A 16,509-nucleotide genomic window follows, 5' to 3' on the forward strand; every position below is an offset into this window, starting at 1 on the left:
ACGACTGGTCAAAAAAATAATAAGAATAAAATAAAAATATGAAAATAATGATAATACAAACAAAACGAAGAGGAAAAAAATAATATGTTTAAAAATTGCGTCATATCAATTTTTTCCTCGTCGTTCATTGGCCATCCTTCAAGCGCCAAAATAAAAAAAAATAAAAAGTTAATCTAAATAGTTACTTTACGCTATAACTATATAATACATATTTATAGATATAAATATAATTAGTTATAATAATAATAATTAATAATTAATAATAAAGATATCTTGACAAGCGTTTTAGCAGTCCCATTACATCTACTCGCATATGTATGTGTGTGTGGATGTCATGGTCCGTTATTTTCGCACGCGCGTCCTTAGTATTATTCCTTACAAATAAAATTTAATTAAATAATAATAATAACAATCATAATAATAATAATAATAATAATAATAATAATAATAATAATAGTAATAATAGTAATAATAATAATAATCTAACTAAGAAATAAATTTGTACAATATATCGTGAAGAAGTGTTGGGGGATGGTAGTAGTGGTGGTGGTGGTTGTGGTGGTGGTGGGGGGATTCTTATTTATTGAATGCTTTAATGATCGACGTTATACTTTCGTATGTTCCTGTAGCAAATCCTAATAAACCAATCAGCACTATCGTCACGTCTTTAATAATCGTGAAGGGACTTAAATTAACATTTTGCCAACATACTACCAATTCGATGATTGGTGGAAATAGTAATGCCAGTGCTGTACTACTAACTGCACCAACCAATGATATGAACAAACCCAGTTCTGGTATTGCCTCGGCCAATACAACTGAAAATATACAATTTTAATTATTTATTTATTTTGTACAATACAATAATTAATTAAAATGTTAACATTACTGTATAAATAAAATTATCGTATAATATATGTTCATTTTGTACATGAGTGTTGTATAAATTATTTATTTTATTTTTTTTAATACTTATTTATACAATACAAATATTAAAATAATATTACTGTGTAAATAAAATTATGGTATAATGTATGTTCATTTTGTACACTCATATACAAAATTATGCTGGTTTCTTTTTACTATGGAAACACAACGAAACTGTAACTGTTACAATTTTTATAAACTTTCATTTTTAATTGATTTTATTTGTTTATTATTATATTTAATGTTATAGTAATGTTGATTTGATACTTGATAGAATTCATAATTGAATAAAATTTAATAATGTTTCATTTCTTATATTTACATCTTATTATTATTTCAATTGATACGTGTTCAAAATACGTGTAATTTAATTGAATAATTAAAAGAAAATACTTACAAGTAACAAAACATACAGCAGATCGAAAAACAATTTCTGCTACTACTGGCCATTTAAATGGTCCAAATTGTTCAACAATACCAGGCCAAATGATAGCAATTGGTACGTAAAATTGTAATGCGTAGGTCAACAAAATGCTCAAAGAAATAGCAATCTTGATGCACTGAGGTAAGCTGTAAAAATAGAACTTTCGTTAGTAACTTAGAAAAATGCACAAACGTATAATTATTAAAACGTATAATTTTCTTGTGTTCGTTATAGGGAAAATTGTTGTAAAATTTCTAAAAAGAAATGAACAACAAGCTGTAATATGATGTGATGATCGAAATAAATGATCATTTAATATTATAACACAATATTATTAATAATAAATTATTGATATAATAATAATTATCAATAATATTATTTTATAATTATTATATGATATTTAATATAACATTAAATATATATTATTGATAATAATCAACATTATATAAATTAACCAAATATTATTTTATAATTATCATGTCATTAACACACACAATTTTTTTTATCATTCGTGCATATGCAAAGAACAAAATTTTGTAAACCACAAAAAAAGACCAATAATTATAAATCATTAACTAAAAATTAATATTGTTAAATTATCAAAGTTAATTCTTGTTTTTTGTTGTTTTTGTAAATCATTGATTAGAATGAGAAGAAAATTAAAACAATGCAAAAATACGCCAAAAAGAATACAAAAATGCAAATGCAAATGTAAAATCACTGCACATCTATCAGAGAATAATTGGTATAAACCTTGCCTGCGAGTAGATCTTTTTCCCGTCCACTCTTGGTATGCAACAATAAAAAATTTATGTTAAAAGAAATCGAGAAAAAAAATAACAAAACAACAACAACAACAATAACAACAAAGTTTGTTGAGTTTACTCGTTTAATATACGCAATGTTCATTTCATAATTTAATAATTATACTCAATGCAATACACTAAATATAATTTAATGGTCATGCACAAGCAAATGCAATTGCAATTATTATTATTATTATTATTATTATTATTATTATTATTATTATTATTATTATTATTTAATAAATAATATTATCTATTTTTAATCGTAAAATACGAACAAAAAATATATCTTTTGTTTTTGGTTTTGGATTCACATTATTTTTTCTTTAATTGTTTTGCACAATGCAATACAAAATAAAAGAATTTTTTTCAACAACGTTTGAAAAAAAAAATAAAAATTAATAATTTTCAATCTGACGGTATTTATTAATGTGTGTGTATATTAAAAAATAGTTTTCTTATCGAGACCAATTGTATTAATGAAAAATTTTTGATATTATATTTATTTAACCAGTTAAGTGTGGCGATCTGTGCGCAAAGCGCGGCTCCGGGTGTGTCGCGATAATCAAGCGATGACGGATATAGTCGTCAAACACAGAGTAAGTGACGCTGTTAAAATATTGGATAGTCAAAAAGACGACTTTATTTTAGAAAATGAACAATTTTCTTAGTAATGTATACATAGTTTCTTAATATTAATATATATTTATACATACTAAACGGAAAAATTAGAGAAAAAAATCGAATATTTATAGAAGTTAAAAATTTATTCTTGACTTTAATTTTTTTTTGACCTTTAAACATTTTAAAATTATTAAAATTTACGAATATAATTTAGTTTTACGCCAAAATTACAATTTAAACATCCAATTATAACAAACTTTTACACATGACGGATTTAGATGTCATAACACAAAATTTTGCCACATCTCCATGACGGATATAGTCGACAAGCACGCTTAACTGGTTAAACATATTGAAATCATTGCTGACACGAACAACGATTATAATAAACCAATCTATTTCTTCTTTAAATTAAAATGAACAAAAAAAGTAATAATAATAAAAATATACTTACACCTCATTTAATTCGAGATTTAACGTGACTGAACCACGTACATCGTCACCATATTTTAAATAAGATAAAAAACCCATTGCTACGAACATAAAAGCCACGATGACCATACCTACGTTCAAAACTCCCAATGGTTTGTTGAAATTACTTGGTTTCTTCATTTCGTTTTTCAATGGTAACACCTTTTGTAACCATTTCAAAAAAAAAATAAATCAAATTCGTTATCATGTGTGTGCATATATATATATATATATATATATTAGGGTGGGTCAAAAAAATGACTTATTTTTTTTTTCAAGTGCCACGCAAAAATGGGTTCCTAGACACCTTAAATAAATTCTCACTAAATATGAGCTCTTAATTTTAATAGGAAGATCCTCCGCATCGCAGTTTTTTATTTTTTTTCAGTCCAATAGATTAAAATTCATACCTCATTATTTATTGATTGTACAGAAAAATGTTCTAGATAAATTTAGTAGGAAATTTAATGCTCTACAAAAAAAGGTATTTTATACTTTTTCCGTAAACCTCACCATTTGAATGATATTGAAGATTTAAATTTGATGATTTTTAGACAAATCTCATTTTTGCTTATGAATTTTATAACTCGACAATAAATGACTATTATAAGATGCGCAATACAAAATTTTGTAGGAAATTAACTGCTCTATAAAAATAGTGTCTTATGTTTTGGCGATTAAATTAAGCGTTCAAAAGATATTCATCATCAAACTTTCATGCGTACTGATTTTTGTCTCTGAATATCTTTTGAACGCTTAATTTAATCGCCAAAACATAAGACACCATTTTTATAGAGCAGTTAATTTCCTATAAAAATTTGTATTGTGCACTTTTTAATAGTCATTTATTGTCGAGTTATAAAATTCATAAGCAAAAATGAGATTTATCTAAAAATCATCAAATTTAAATCTTCAATATCATTCAAATGGTGAGGTTTACGAAAAAAGTATAAAATACCTTTTTTGTAGACCATTAAATTTCCTACAAAATTCGTCTAGAACATTTTTCTGTACAATCAATAAATAATGAGGTATGAATTTTAATCTATTAGACTGAAAAAAAAAAAATAAAAAACTGCGATGCGGAGGATCTTCCTATTAAAATTAAGAGCTCATATTGGGTGAGAATTGTTTTAAGGTGTCTAGAAACCCATTTTTGCGTGGCACTTGAAAAAAAAAAATAAGTCATTTTTTTGACCCACCCTAATATATATATATATATATATATATATATATTAGGTCGAGTCATAAGTAACTTCCGATGCGGCTATGTAGAATCTATTTTTCGCATTTACCTACTATAAGTCATCGAAACAAACGGATTTTCAATATCACTATATAGATGAGGATTCAGTTAGTCTTCTGTTAACTTTTTTATGCGGTCAATGTTACATTTAACCGTTTTTCTTAACCACTGAAATGGATAGTAAAAAGTGCATATTCGATATGTAATGCTTTAAAAATTGAAACAAGGCAATAGCACTAAAGTGGAAACTGAAAAAATATGCAGCGTATACAGTGCAGGACTGATAACTGATAGGGCAGTCAAAAATTGGTTTGTAAAATTTCGTTCTGGAGATACGATCTTAAAAGATGAACCGAGTGCAGGACGTATTTCTGACTTTGACGAACCTTTTAAAGGTAATATTGGAGCAAAATCCAATAGATACGTTCAACAATTGTAAAGATTGCAAAAAAAAACTCCATGAAAGGTGTCTTGCACTTATCAGCGACAGAAATACCATTCTTTGTCTCATAAAAAACGGAAGTTATTTATGACTCGACCTAATATTTTTATCCATCATTCCTCCTACGCTCCAAAAAATATAAAAAAATAAAATTTTTACTTACCAAAGTGATACCTTCGAAGGAATATATAACAGTGCCGAAGAATAGTGGCAACTCATGCCAATCGGCGACATACCTTCTCTCAGAAATTGCTGGTAAATCTTGACTCATAATATAAATTGTTGCAATATAACCAGCTGTTACCAAGAAATTGGCTATGGATGTAATAGGTACCAAATATTTCAAATTTCTAATCCATGTGCTGAGTACAATTGGTATCAAAACTATTGCCATGTGTTGGTGAACGCTCATTTTAACATTGTGGGCATCCAATACCTAAATACATTTTATTAATATTATTTTATTATTATTATTATTATTATTATTATTATTATTATTATTATTATTATTAATTTTTATAAGTATCTTTATCAAAAAATAATTTAAAAAACAATCAAATAATCTCATTATTATAGTTATCTTTCATTATATATATGTACACATGTAAATATGTGTGCGTGTGTTTTTTTTACCTGTTGCATATTGGTCGATATAAAAACGAAATAAACGCAGCAGAATCCGAGTTGTGTTACGCATAAAAATAAATTAACCATTTTTCTGTAACAAATTGATGAAAGCGTGCAATGTAAAAGTAACGAATCAAATATGGTGGATGGGTGGAGGTGGATGGTTGAGTAGGTAGGTGGAGATAGGTGATGGAGATGGGTCATCAAAAATAAAAATAAAAAAAGAAACAAATAAAACGAAATAATACACAAACGAATATAAGATAAATATAAATAGAAAAAAATATAAGAAATTAAAATAAAATGTTTTTTTTTTTTATAAGATTGTATGTATTTGTTTACCTCATAAAAACGGAATATTTTCTAAGAGCTAATGGTCCCGTAGCGAAACATAATTCAACAGTACCAGCAAAACTAGGCTGAATAGTTGAATCACCTATACGACGTTTAACTTCTTCGTTACATTGTACCTAAATACAAAAAAAACAAAAACAAACATTAATTATTAAAATAATTAATCAAAAATGGTGCATAATATTTGTTGTATTTCAATCATTTCAAATAAAAAGAAAAACAAAAAAATAATAATTAAAATATATGGATCATTAATTTAAAAAAAAATATATATATATATATCTTATTCTTATTCTTAATATATATAAATTACGTGTCAAGTTGTTTGTCCGCAATGAACTCTTAAACTACTCAACCGATTTTAATAATATTTTGCACACTATGTGGAGTTTCATCTAACTTGAAAGATAGGATAGTTTATATCTCAATTTATAATCTCAATATTATTTTATTGCGAATTATTTGTTTATTAACAAAGAGTCATGATTATATCTGTTAGTTCGATAAGATTCTAACAGATGGTGGTATAAGGTAATTGTTCCAATAGATGGCGCCATGTTATATATATATAACTTATGTTATACTGTTATATATATTATAGTTAATTAATTCACTTAAAATAAATAAATATATTACATATTGATAAATTAATAGAAACATTTGTAAGGCTCTCAACATAATTAATTTATTATTATATTTTTCAATTGATTTATTTATTAAAATTTATTTTTCTGAAAACAAAAAAAAAATAAATAAAATGCACCACTTGCATTATTTGCAACTAATTATTATAAATAATTCACATATATATGTAGATACTAGGGGTGCCCCACCATGCGTTGCTGTGACTCATAATCAGTCCGATACACACGTCTTTAAGTCAACGAATTACCTTATACCGCCATCTGTTAGAATTTTATCGAACTAACAGAGATAATCATGACTCTTTGTTAATAAATAAATAATTCGCAATAAAATAATATTTCGATTATAAATTGAGATATAAACTATTCTATCTTTCAAGCTGGATGAAACTGCACACAGTGTGCAAAATTTTATTAAAATCGGTACAGTAGTTTAGGAGTTCATTGCGGACAAACAACGTGACACGTAATTTATATATATTAAGATATATATTTGTTTAATTGAATAATAATACTTACAAGAATGTGTTGAGCGTGGACGCAAATGACACCGAGGAAGATGGTTAATGGTGGTGCCAATAATAATCCTGCATGTTTAAAAGCGTCGCCTAATGCAAAAATACCGGAACCGACGTTACCCTTGAACAGGTGCATCATGGTCTCAATATACCTGTGATTGATCCAATTCAATTGTTAATTTTATAAATAATTCATTCTCTGACACGATCTAATATTTACTTTCAATTTTAACAAGAAAAAATCAGAAATCAATTTAATTTTAATTTTTGTTCGTTTATTTGATTCATTAAATTGAAAATAAAAAACATAAAAGATAATATTAAAAAATTAATTAGTTTTATCTAATAATTTTGATTTGATTCTAATACAGGTACAGTTCAATAAAATAAAATAAAAAAATAAAAATCCTGTGTTTTATTGCAGTTAATTCCAGAGAAGCTTTATTCTATTTATTGAATTGAAAATTAAATAAAAAAAACAATAAAATAAAATTAATTAATTAATCTTATATAATAATTTTGATGAAATAAATTGGATTCTGATACAAGTACGAATTAATAAAATAAAAAATAAAAACCGTGTTTTATTAAATTTACTGCTGTTAATTCCAGAGAAACTGTAATAACAAAACACGTGACCTCATTGATTTATTATTAAACAATTATGTTAAAAAGTGATGTTTTTAGTTAAAGAAGTCATTCAACCCATAAAAATAAGAAAGTTATATACAAATACAAAAAAAAACCATAAATATAATACTCAAATTATTCAAATTTTATTATCATATCTTATGATATTATCTATTATCTTATTATTATTATAAATAATCATTTTAATAATACTTTTTTTTATTTTTTTATTATATAACGTTTTACATAATATCTTTTCAATAAAACAAACATTTTCTCATACAATCTTAATCATAAAAAAAAAAAGAAAAAAAGAAATAAGAATTTCACATTGTACGAGTAATAGTAAATAAATTTTCATTAATGTGTAATAAAAGTTTATTAACGTAATCGATTGCCACATAGTTGGTAATAAATATAAAAAATGATTAATGTGGGGTAATTTTTTTTTAATTACTATTATAACATCATTTGTTTCTTTTTTTTCTAATTCATAACCAGCATATAACAAGTGTTGTTGTGTTTGTAGTTTATCAAGTTAATTCGTGGTGTGTGTGTGTGTGTTAAAGTTATGATTAAAGAAAGACAGAGAGAAAACAAAAGAATGAGATATAGAGAGAGGGAGAAATAAAAAGAGAGAAAGAGAGAGAGACCATAGTACATCCTCGGTGTAAATTTTCCAAGCATTCGCGTGTTGACTATAGCTTGAGCTAATTTAAAATCGTCTACAAATGAAATCGGTCGACCGAGTTTGGACGGTGCTTGGTGTGTAAGTTCGCGGTCATTCCTAAGAAACCTAAAAGCGTCAAAAGCTTCGACTAATTTTATCCAAACATCTTTTATCGATGTGTACCTACCTATTGACCTAGCAGAAAATAATCTTTTAGTATCATAAATAATTGAAATATTTTCAGTCTGTAAAATTCCCACGTTTATTTTTTATATTTTATATTTTAATTTTGTTATATTTTTAATTTTTTATATTTTATATTATTTGTTTTATTTATTTTTATATTATTTATTATATTTTATATTTTATATCATGAACAATAAGAATATTTATTCCCTCTGAAAATTTTCCACATTTATTTTTTTATACTATTTATTTTATTTATTTTTATACTATTTATTTTATATTTTATATTTTATTTCTTTTATATTTTATTTATTATATATTATACTATTTATTGTATTTAATATTTTACTTTTCTTATATTATATTTTTGTATATTTTATATTTTACCTTTTTTATATTATATTTTCCCATATTTTATTTATTATGTTTTATACTATTTATTTTGCTTTATTTTTATACTGTTTATCATATTTTATATTTTTATTTAGTAATAATTTATTTATATTCATACTAAGAATAATTAACATTCTTTTGAAAATATAATAATAAATTTGTAAACGTTTCGAGATAAATGCATTAGTGCATAATAAACAATATATATATATATATATATATATATATATATATATGTATAAAAAAATAGTTCAATATACTGTAAAATAATATGTCATAGAAGAAGAAAAGGATTCAAGTTAAATGTAGAGTATTACGCGAACTAACGCGAGATGATACTCTGATGCTCTGATGCTGATGCTGATGCTGATGCTGATGTTGCTGATGATGATGATGATGATGATGATGACGGTCGCTTATGCCAAATTATTTATTTCTGTCTTCTTGGTTGCTTTTGTGGCACTGTCGCACAGCGTTAAGTTTAAATCCAGAGCTTGTGACATCTATTCGCTCGTTAATGGTAAGAGAGAGAGAGAAAGAAAGAAGAGGAGAGAGCGAAAGAGAGACAGATAGATAGAAACCTCACGTAAAAAACGATTATCGATACGAAGTATGTTTTTAGTTAACAATACTTTATGATACACCTTTTTTTCATTCTTTTTTTCGTTCTTTCTTTTGTTAAATATAATACAAAAAAAAATACAAAATGAAAAGAATTCGTATTATTATTGTATATACAAAAAAAGAATAATATTTCAAGGATGCAATAAATGAGCACTAACTATCTGTGAAATCTTTTTAAAATATCTTTCAGTATTTTTACAAAAATAAAAAATATAATATTTATGTTATATATATATTATTATTATTATTATTATTATTATTATTATTATTATAAATATAATAATATTATATTAAATAAATTATATATTAAATAATTGTATAATAAAATAATTATATATTAAAATATTCATTAAATAATATTTTATTAAATCTAATATAATATAATATTATTAATATTAATAATATATTATATATATAAATATATTAATTAATTTTATTATGTTATAATTGTATTTTATAATATTAATAATATTATTAATATATATTATTAATATAATTTACATTATATTATTAATTAATATATTTATATAATTATATTATTATTATTATTATATTATGTTTATGTTATTAATTAATTCTATATATAATATTATATATTACATATATATATAGACATATATGTAAGCAAGTATTTAATAAATAGTTGATAAAATATATAATTAATTATATAATATTATTACATTAAATATATATATATATACATAATAAAAATTAAATTTAAATAATAAATTTAATATATATTTATTTATATATTTAAATATGTACATATATACCATATATTTATATTTATATATAAATGACTTTATAAATTATCTATGAAACTTTTTAAAAATATCTTTAAGTATTTTTACAAAAAAAATAAAAATATATGTATATATGTTTTATGATAAATAATATAATATATGTACGCATATATATCTTACGTTAATACTCATTCAACTCAACTATAGATTAAGTTAGTTGCATAATACTATAATTACAAGATACAAAATGGTATTAAGATATATTGTCTTAGACGCATTAAGAAGGTGAGAACTGAGATTTTAATTGAGCAACATTTTGCACGTGGTTTACGCATGAAATGATAATTGTGTCCACGTGTAATAAGAAAATCTAAACCTAATTGTAGATTTGTTGTCATTATAATGTGATATTTTTAATACACATTAAAAGAATCTAATGTAAACACAACACAATATTAATTATTTTTGGTTGATTTTTAATTGATTACTTTTAATATAATGGTTCTTTTTTTTAAATATTTTTTCTGGAAAGTTTTATTAATGTTTTTAAAATATAATAAAAGTTGTATTTTTATTGTCGGAAAAAAACTTTTCATTTTCTTTTTTATTTTTATAAAAATTTCAAAATGACGTTTGTATATTTTTCTTTCTTTTTTATTTTTCATTTTTTCTTTTTCATTTTTTTTAAACTCATTTTCTTTCTCATTTCTTTTTTATATTTTTTTACTTTCATTTTTTTTCTTTTTCATTTTTTTTTAACTCATTTTTTTATTTCTTTTTTATATTTTTTTATTTTTTATTTTTCTTTTTCATTTTCTTCTTCAACTTTTTCTTTTTTTTTTTAAATGTGTGAATTAATTTCTCGTTTCATTATATCATTGAAGAATAAACCAACATAGTAAATAGATACAATAATTGTACGTAATTGTAATAAACCCATCACTGGTTCTTTAATTACAGTTAGAAAAAAGAAAGAAAAAAAAGAAGAAAAAAAGAAGGAAAAAAATACTCGAATATGTTGTACTCACGGATATGATATAATCTTAAAAATTAAAAATACACATGTATGTAGGTCGCCTTGAACAATTTAATTGAAAATAAGGAAAGAAAAATGATTTATACACTATTACGAGAATCAACAGATATTCTGTTTTTATTTATATATATATATATATATATATATTTTATTTTTTTTTTTTTTTTTTTAAATACTTCAAAGAATTCATCATTTATCTACTGTTTTATCCTTACAAGATTTTTTAATACGTAACAATACGTGCATTCAATTTGTGCAGTATAATAATGGAATTATTTTCATTCAAAAAATCAATATTTTAATTTATTTTATTAATATTATTATTAATATTACTATTAATTTATTTTATTCCATTTTTTACTTCACAAAATCAAAATTAACAAACAATAAATAAATTAATAGTAATTATTTTCAACAATACCAAATATTCTAACCTAATTTTATAATTAACCTAACTTTTTTCAACAAATCAAAACTACGAAATAAAAATAACAAAATTATACCAAAATACCCAAATTAATTAATTTCACAATTAATTTTCAACACGACATTTCTTTTTTTAAATCCAAGGTTAAATTTATTCAACATAATAAAAGTCAAAAAAAAAGAAAAGTAAATTGAGCATTGATCAAAACAACCATTAAATAGATCACAAAAGAATGTTTTTTTTTTTTTTTTTAAAGCGGAAGTAATCACAAGACACTATTAACTATTATAATACCACTACTATCTCTATTTTGGGTTAAGTGGTCCCTTAATTCTGTTTAAGTCCAATTTAAATTTGAATCTCTAGTTAATTGACTAACCATTTGTGATTCTAAGGTAGTAGGTAGGAAGAAATAATAAAAAAAAGAACAGAGTCCTATTTACTCGATTTGTTTACAAACAATACTTTTGTTAATTACGTACGTATATACATATACATACACACACATATATATATAAGTACATAAGAATAAATTTGAAACGGTTTTAGAAGGTTACTTGCGACACATTGAAATTAACGTCAATCAGTTGCACGAGTCTGTAAATTAAGGAAATGAGCTGCTTTGTGTGTGCACACGAACATTCATGAATAATTCATGTAAAAAAAAAACCTATGCTAGGTAAAATGATAAGCAATTAATTAATGAATTAAATTCAATCTTTGTAACGGTCGAATAAAGTGCACACATTTTTTTTTTTTGCAAATATTATTCAGTCAAGTTTCACATGAGACAAAATGAATTTTTGTACAGGTTATAATTTTTAAACAATGTTAAGATTTTTGTCCATCTTTTCTCACTCCCCCCCCCACACACACACTCTCCATTAATTGCAAGTTTCGCATGAGACAAATTGAAGTTTTGGTCAGGGTGTGTAATAATTTTTTTTTTTTTAAATAATGTTGAGGTCTTTTTTTTTGTATTTTTTATAAGCCCCCGAACCCTCCTGTAACTTGTAATATTATATGTAATTAACTTATGTTAGGTCAGTTAAAATTTTACTCGAGTTTTAATCATCGTTTTAACACACCTTTCTACACTTCCCACGCTTACTATTACATTCCGGTTATTTTATCTCTTGATGATGCATATTTAAAGTGAATATTTACTTCACGAGACGTGTAAGAAGAAATCGTTTAAATGTGACTCATATTTAAATGTATTTAGCATACTGTTACATTAACTATTATTCTGTATAATTTTCTTTTTCCTTTTCCTGTATAATATCCTTGACAATTGGAAAGAGATGCAGAAAATGTTTAGAATGTTTACACCTTGATGAAAAATAAATGAATTACACCTTGAATGATTTATAGTTAATAAAACTAGCAAATTTTACATATATTTTTGGTAATTGAAAATAAATAAAAAATATGTTTAGAATGTTTATAACCCTTGATAGGATATGTTATGGTTAATAAAACTAGTAGGTTTTACAATATATTTTGATAATTGAAAATAAATAAAAAAAGTGCTTAGAATATTAACACCCCTTGATAAGATATTTCTTTATGGTTATCAAAACTAGTATTTTACTTTATTATAAGTATACTATATATAATATTTAATATAGTATTTTTTATTTTATTATTATACTAGTTTTACCATATATTTTTGGTAATTGAAAATAAATAAAAAAGAATGTTTAGAATTTTTACACCTTGATAAAATATTTCTTGATGGTTTAACAAAACCGGTTAGAAATGTTTTTATTTTAAATAGTACTCACGCGTGTTAATTAAATTATTAGATGAAACAAAAATAAATATACAGATAGTAATGAACACATATGCTAATAGAGTTAAACATTTGTATGAGAAAATAACTTGTGTTATAAAATGTTATATTTTTTATAATTGAGTATGTAAATGAGTTAGTAGGAAAAGAAACAAGTTTATTACATATTAATTTTGAAATATATATGAACAAGAGTAAATAATAAATAATAACTTACGAAGTAGGATGATCTACAGTCATTCCATGTTCGTCAGGTCCATGTATCATTTCTCCACCTTTTTCTATAGATAAAATCGGATCCTTTGATTGGAATGCTCCGTAAGTACCGCCATTTCTAAATAAAATACAATTCAATAGTATGAATATATTTATTATTTTAATAATAATTCAATCTAATAATTAAAAAAAAATCTTTGAAATTATATCAATAAATTGTATACTTAATTGTGAACAAAAAAATATATATATAAAATGTATAAAATAAAATATTATATAAATTTATTATATATAACAATGTATATTATTTTATAATAAATTAAATATTAGGTCATTATATATAAATATGAAATGTCTGATTTCGAGATGAAAATAATCCGAGTAATCAGACATTTCATAGTTAATAATCTAAATATATATATATATATATATATATATATATATATTATATAATTTAAATATATAATAAATATAAATATTCATTTATAAAATATTATAAAAATCAAATATTATATAAATTTAAAATTATATATAATAATATTATAAAATATATGTAATTAATAAAATTATATATATTAATATATATTTTATATAATTTTAAATTAATAATTAATTAAATAATAAATTAATAAAAATAATTAAGTAAATTAATAATAAATAATTTTTATTATAATTATATATATATATATATATTAGGGTGGGTCAAAAAAATGACTTATTTTTTTTTCAAGTGCCACGCAAAAATGGGTTCCTAGACACCTTAAAAGAATTCTCACCCAATAAGAGCTCTTAATTTTAATAGGAAGATCCTCCGCATCGCAGTTTTTTATTTTTTTTTTCAGTTCAATAGATTAAAATTCATACCTCATTATTTATTGATTGTACAGAAAAATGTTCTAGACGAATTTTGTAGGAAATTTAATGCTCTACAAAAAAGGTATCTTATACTTTTTCCGTAAACCTCACCATTTGAATGATATTGAAGATTTAAATTTGATGATTTTTATACCAATTTCATTTTTGTTTATGAAATTTATAACTCGATAATAAATGACTATTAAAAAGTGCACAATACAAATTTTCGTAGGAAATGAACTGCTCTATAAAAATGGTGTCTTATGTTTTGGCGATTAAATTAAGCGTTCAAAAGATATTCATCATCAAACTTTCATGAGTACTGATTTTTGTATCTGAATATAAAATTCATAAACAAAAATGAAATTTGTCTAAAAATCATCAAATTTAAATCCTCAATATCATTTAAATGGTGAGGTTTACAGAAAAAGTATAAGATACCTTTTTTGTAGAGCATTAAATTTCCTACAAAATTCGTCTAAAACATTTTTCTGTACAATCAATAAATAATGAGGTATGAATTTTAATCTATTGGACTGAAAAAAAAAATAAAAAACTGCGATGCGGAGGATCTTTCTATTAAAATTAAGAGCTTATATTGGGTGAGAATTTTTTTAAGGTGTCTAGGAACCCATTTTTGCGTGGCACTTGAAAAAAAAATAAGTCATTTTTTTGACCCACCCTAATATATATATAATATAAGAGATATTTCTTTGTCGTAATAATAAATGTAATAAAACTTAATCATATAGAAATATCAAAAAAAGAAAGAAACAAACAAACAAGGCCTTCGTTTATTTACTTTTTAAAGGCATAAAACTTAAGAATCCAAGTTAATACGACAAAGTGAAAGTGTACGATATAAAACGAAATACATTTAGCAAGAGTGTTTCATGCACGTTACTTCGCACATTTACTTTAACTTTTCAAGGTAAACTTCCTTTTACTTACATACTTACCTCTAGTGACTGTTTCTATATATATATATATACATATATATGTTTTAGAACTATATTTAAATAAAATGACTTAGTTGATAAATGTAAATATATACATTAAGTCGAGTCATAAATAACTTTCGTTTTTTATGAGACAAAGAATGACGTTTCTGCGACTGATAAGTACAAGACACTTTTCATGGAGTTTTTTTTGCAATCTTTACAATTGTTGAACGTATCTATTGGATTTTGCTCCAATATTACCTTTAAAAGGTTCGTCAAAGTCAGAAATACATCCTGCACTCGGTTCATCTTTTAAGATCGTATCTCCAGAACGGAATTTTACAAACCAATTTTTGACTGCCCTATCAGTTATCAGTCCTGCACTGTATACGCTGCATATTTTTTCAGTTTCCACTTTAGTGCTATTGCCTTGTTTCAATTTTTAAAGCATTACATATCGAATATGCACTTTTTACTATCCATTTCAGTGGTTAAGAAAAACTGTTAAATGTAACATTGACCGCATAAAAAAGTTAACAGAAGACTAACTGAATTCTTATCTATATAGTGATATTGAAAATCCGTTTGTTTCGATGACTTATAGTAGGGAAATGCGAAAAATAGATTCTGCATAGCCGCATCGGAAGTTACTTATGACTAGATCTAATCTTAATATATATAAATTACGCGTCACGTTGTTTGTCCGCAATGGACTTCAAAACTACTAAACCGATTTTAATAAAATTTTGCACACTGTGTGCAGTTTTATCCAACTTGAAAGATAAGATAGTTTATATCTCAATTTATAATCGAAATATTATTTTATTGCGAATTATTTATTTATTAACAAAGAGTCATGATTATTTCTGTTAGTTCGATAAGATTCTAACAGATGGCGGTATAAGGTAAT

At 23.6% G+C, this 16,509-nt stretch overlaps 1 protein-coding gene across 7 annotated transcripts in view; it reads right to left on the reverse strand.

Moving 5' to 3' along the window:
• Positions 1-16,509, reverse strand: part of LOC107069923 (proton-coupled amino acid transporter 2) — a 37,995-nt gene that overhangs the window by 2,191 nt on the left and 19,295 nt on the right. For 6 of the 7 annotated variants that reach the window (XM_089177828.1, XM_015327768.2, XM_089177838.1 and 3 more), the window contains 9 exons: positions 13,805-13,921; positions 7,085-7,235; positions 5,910-6,037; positions 5,574-5,658; positions 5,104-5,376; positions 3,236-3,414; positions 2,105-2,137; positions 1,325-1,497; positions 1-818 (listed from right to left, as the gene is read on the reverse strand). The exon at positions 1-818 is cut by the window's left edge and continues 2,191 nt beyond it. In XM_089177828.1, the coding sequence (XP_089033954.1) occupies positions 577-818; positions 1,325-1,497; positions 2,105-2,137; positions 3,236-3,414; positions 5,104-5,376; positions 5,574-5,658; positions 5,910-6,037; positions 7,085-7,235; positions 13,805-13,921 (1,381 nt within the window). In that variant the 3' untranslated portion in view covers positions 1-576. The remainder of the gene's footprint in view (positions 819-1,324; positions 1,498-2,104; positions 2,138-3,235; positions 3,415-5,103; positions 5,377-5,573; positions 5,659-5,909; positions 6,038-7,084; positions 7,236-13,804; positions 13,922-16,509) is intronic. The other variant, XM_015328106.2, reaches the window with a different exon arrangement.

The sequence above is a fragment of the Polistes dominula genome, unplaced genomic scaffold, assembly GCF_049000335.1.
Source record: "Polistes dominula isolate Pdom_NZ unplaced genomic scaffold, Pdom_raw_medaka contig_373, whole genome shotgun sequence".
Lineage (NCBI taxonomy): Eukaryota > Metazoa > Arthropoda > Insecta > Hymenoptera > Vespidae > Polistes > Polistes dominula.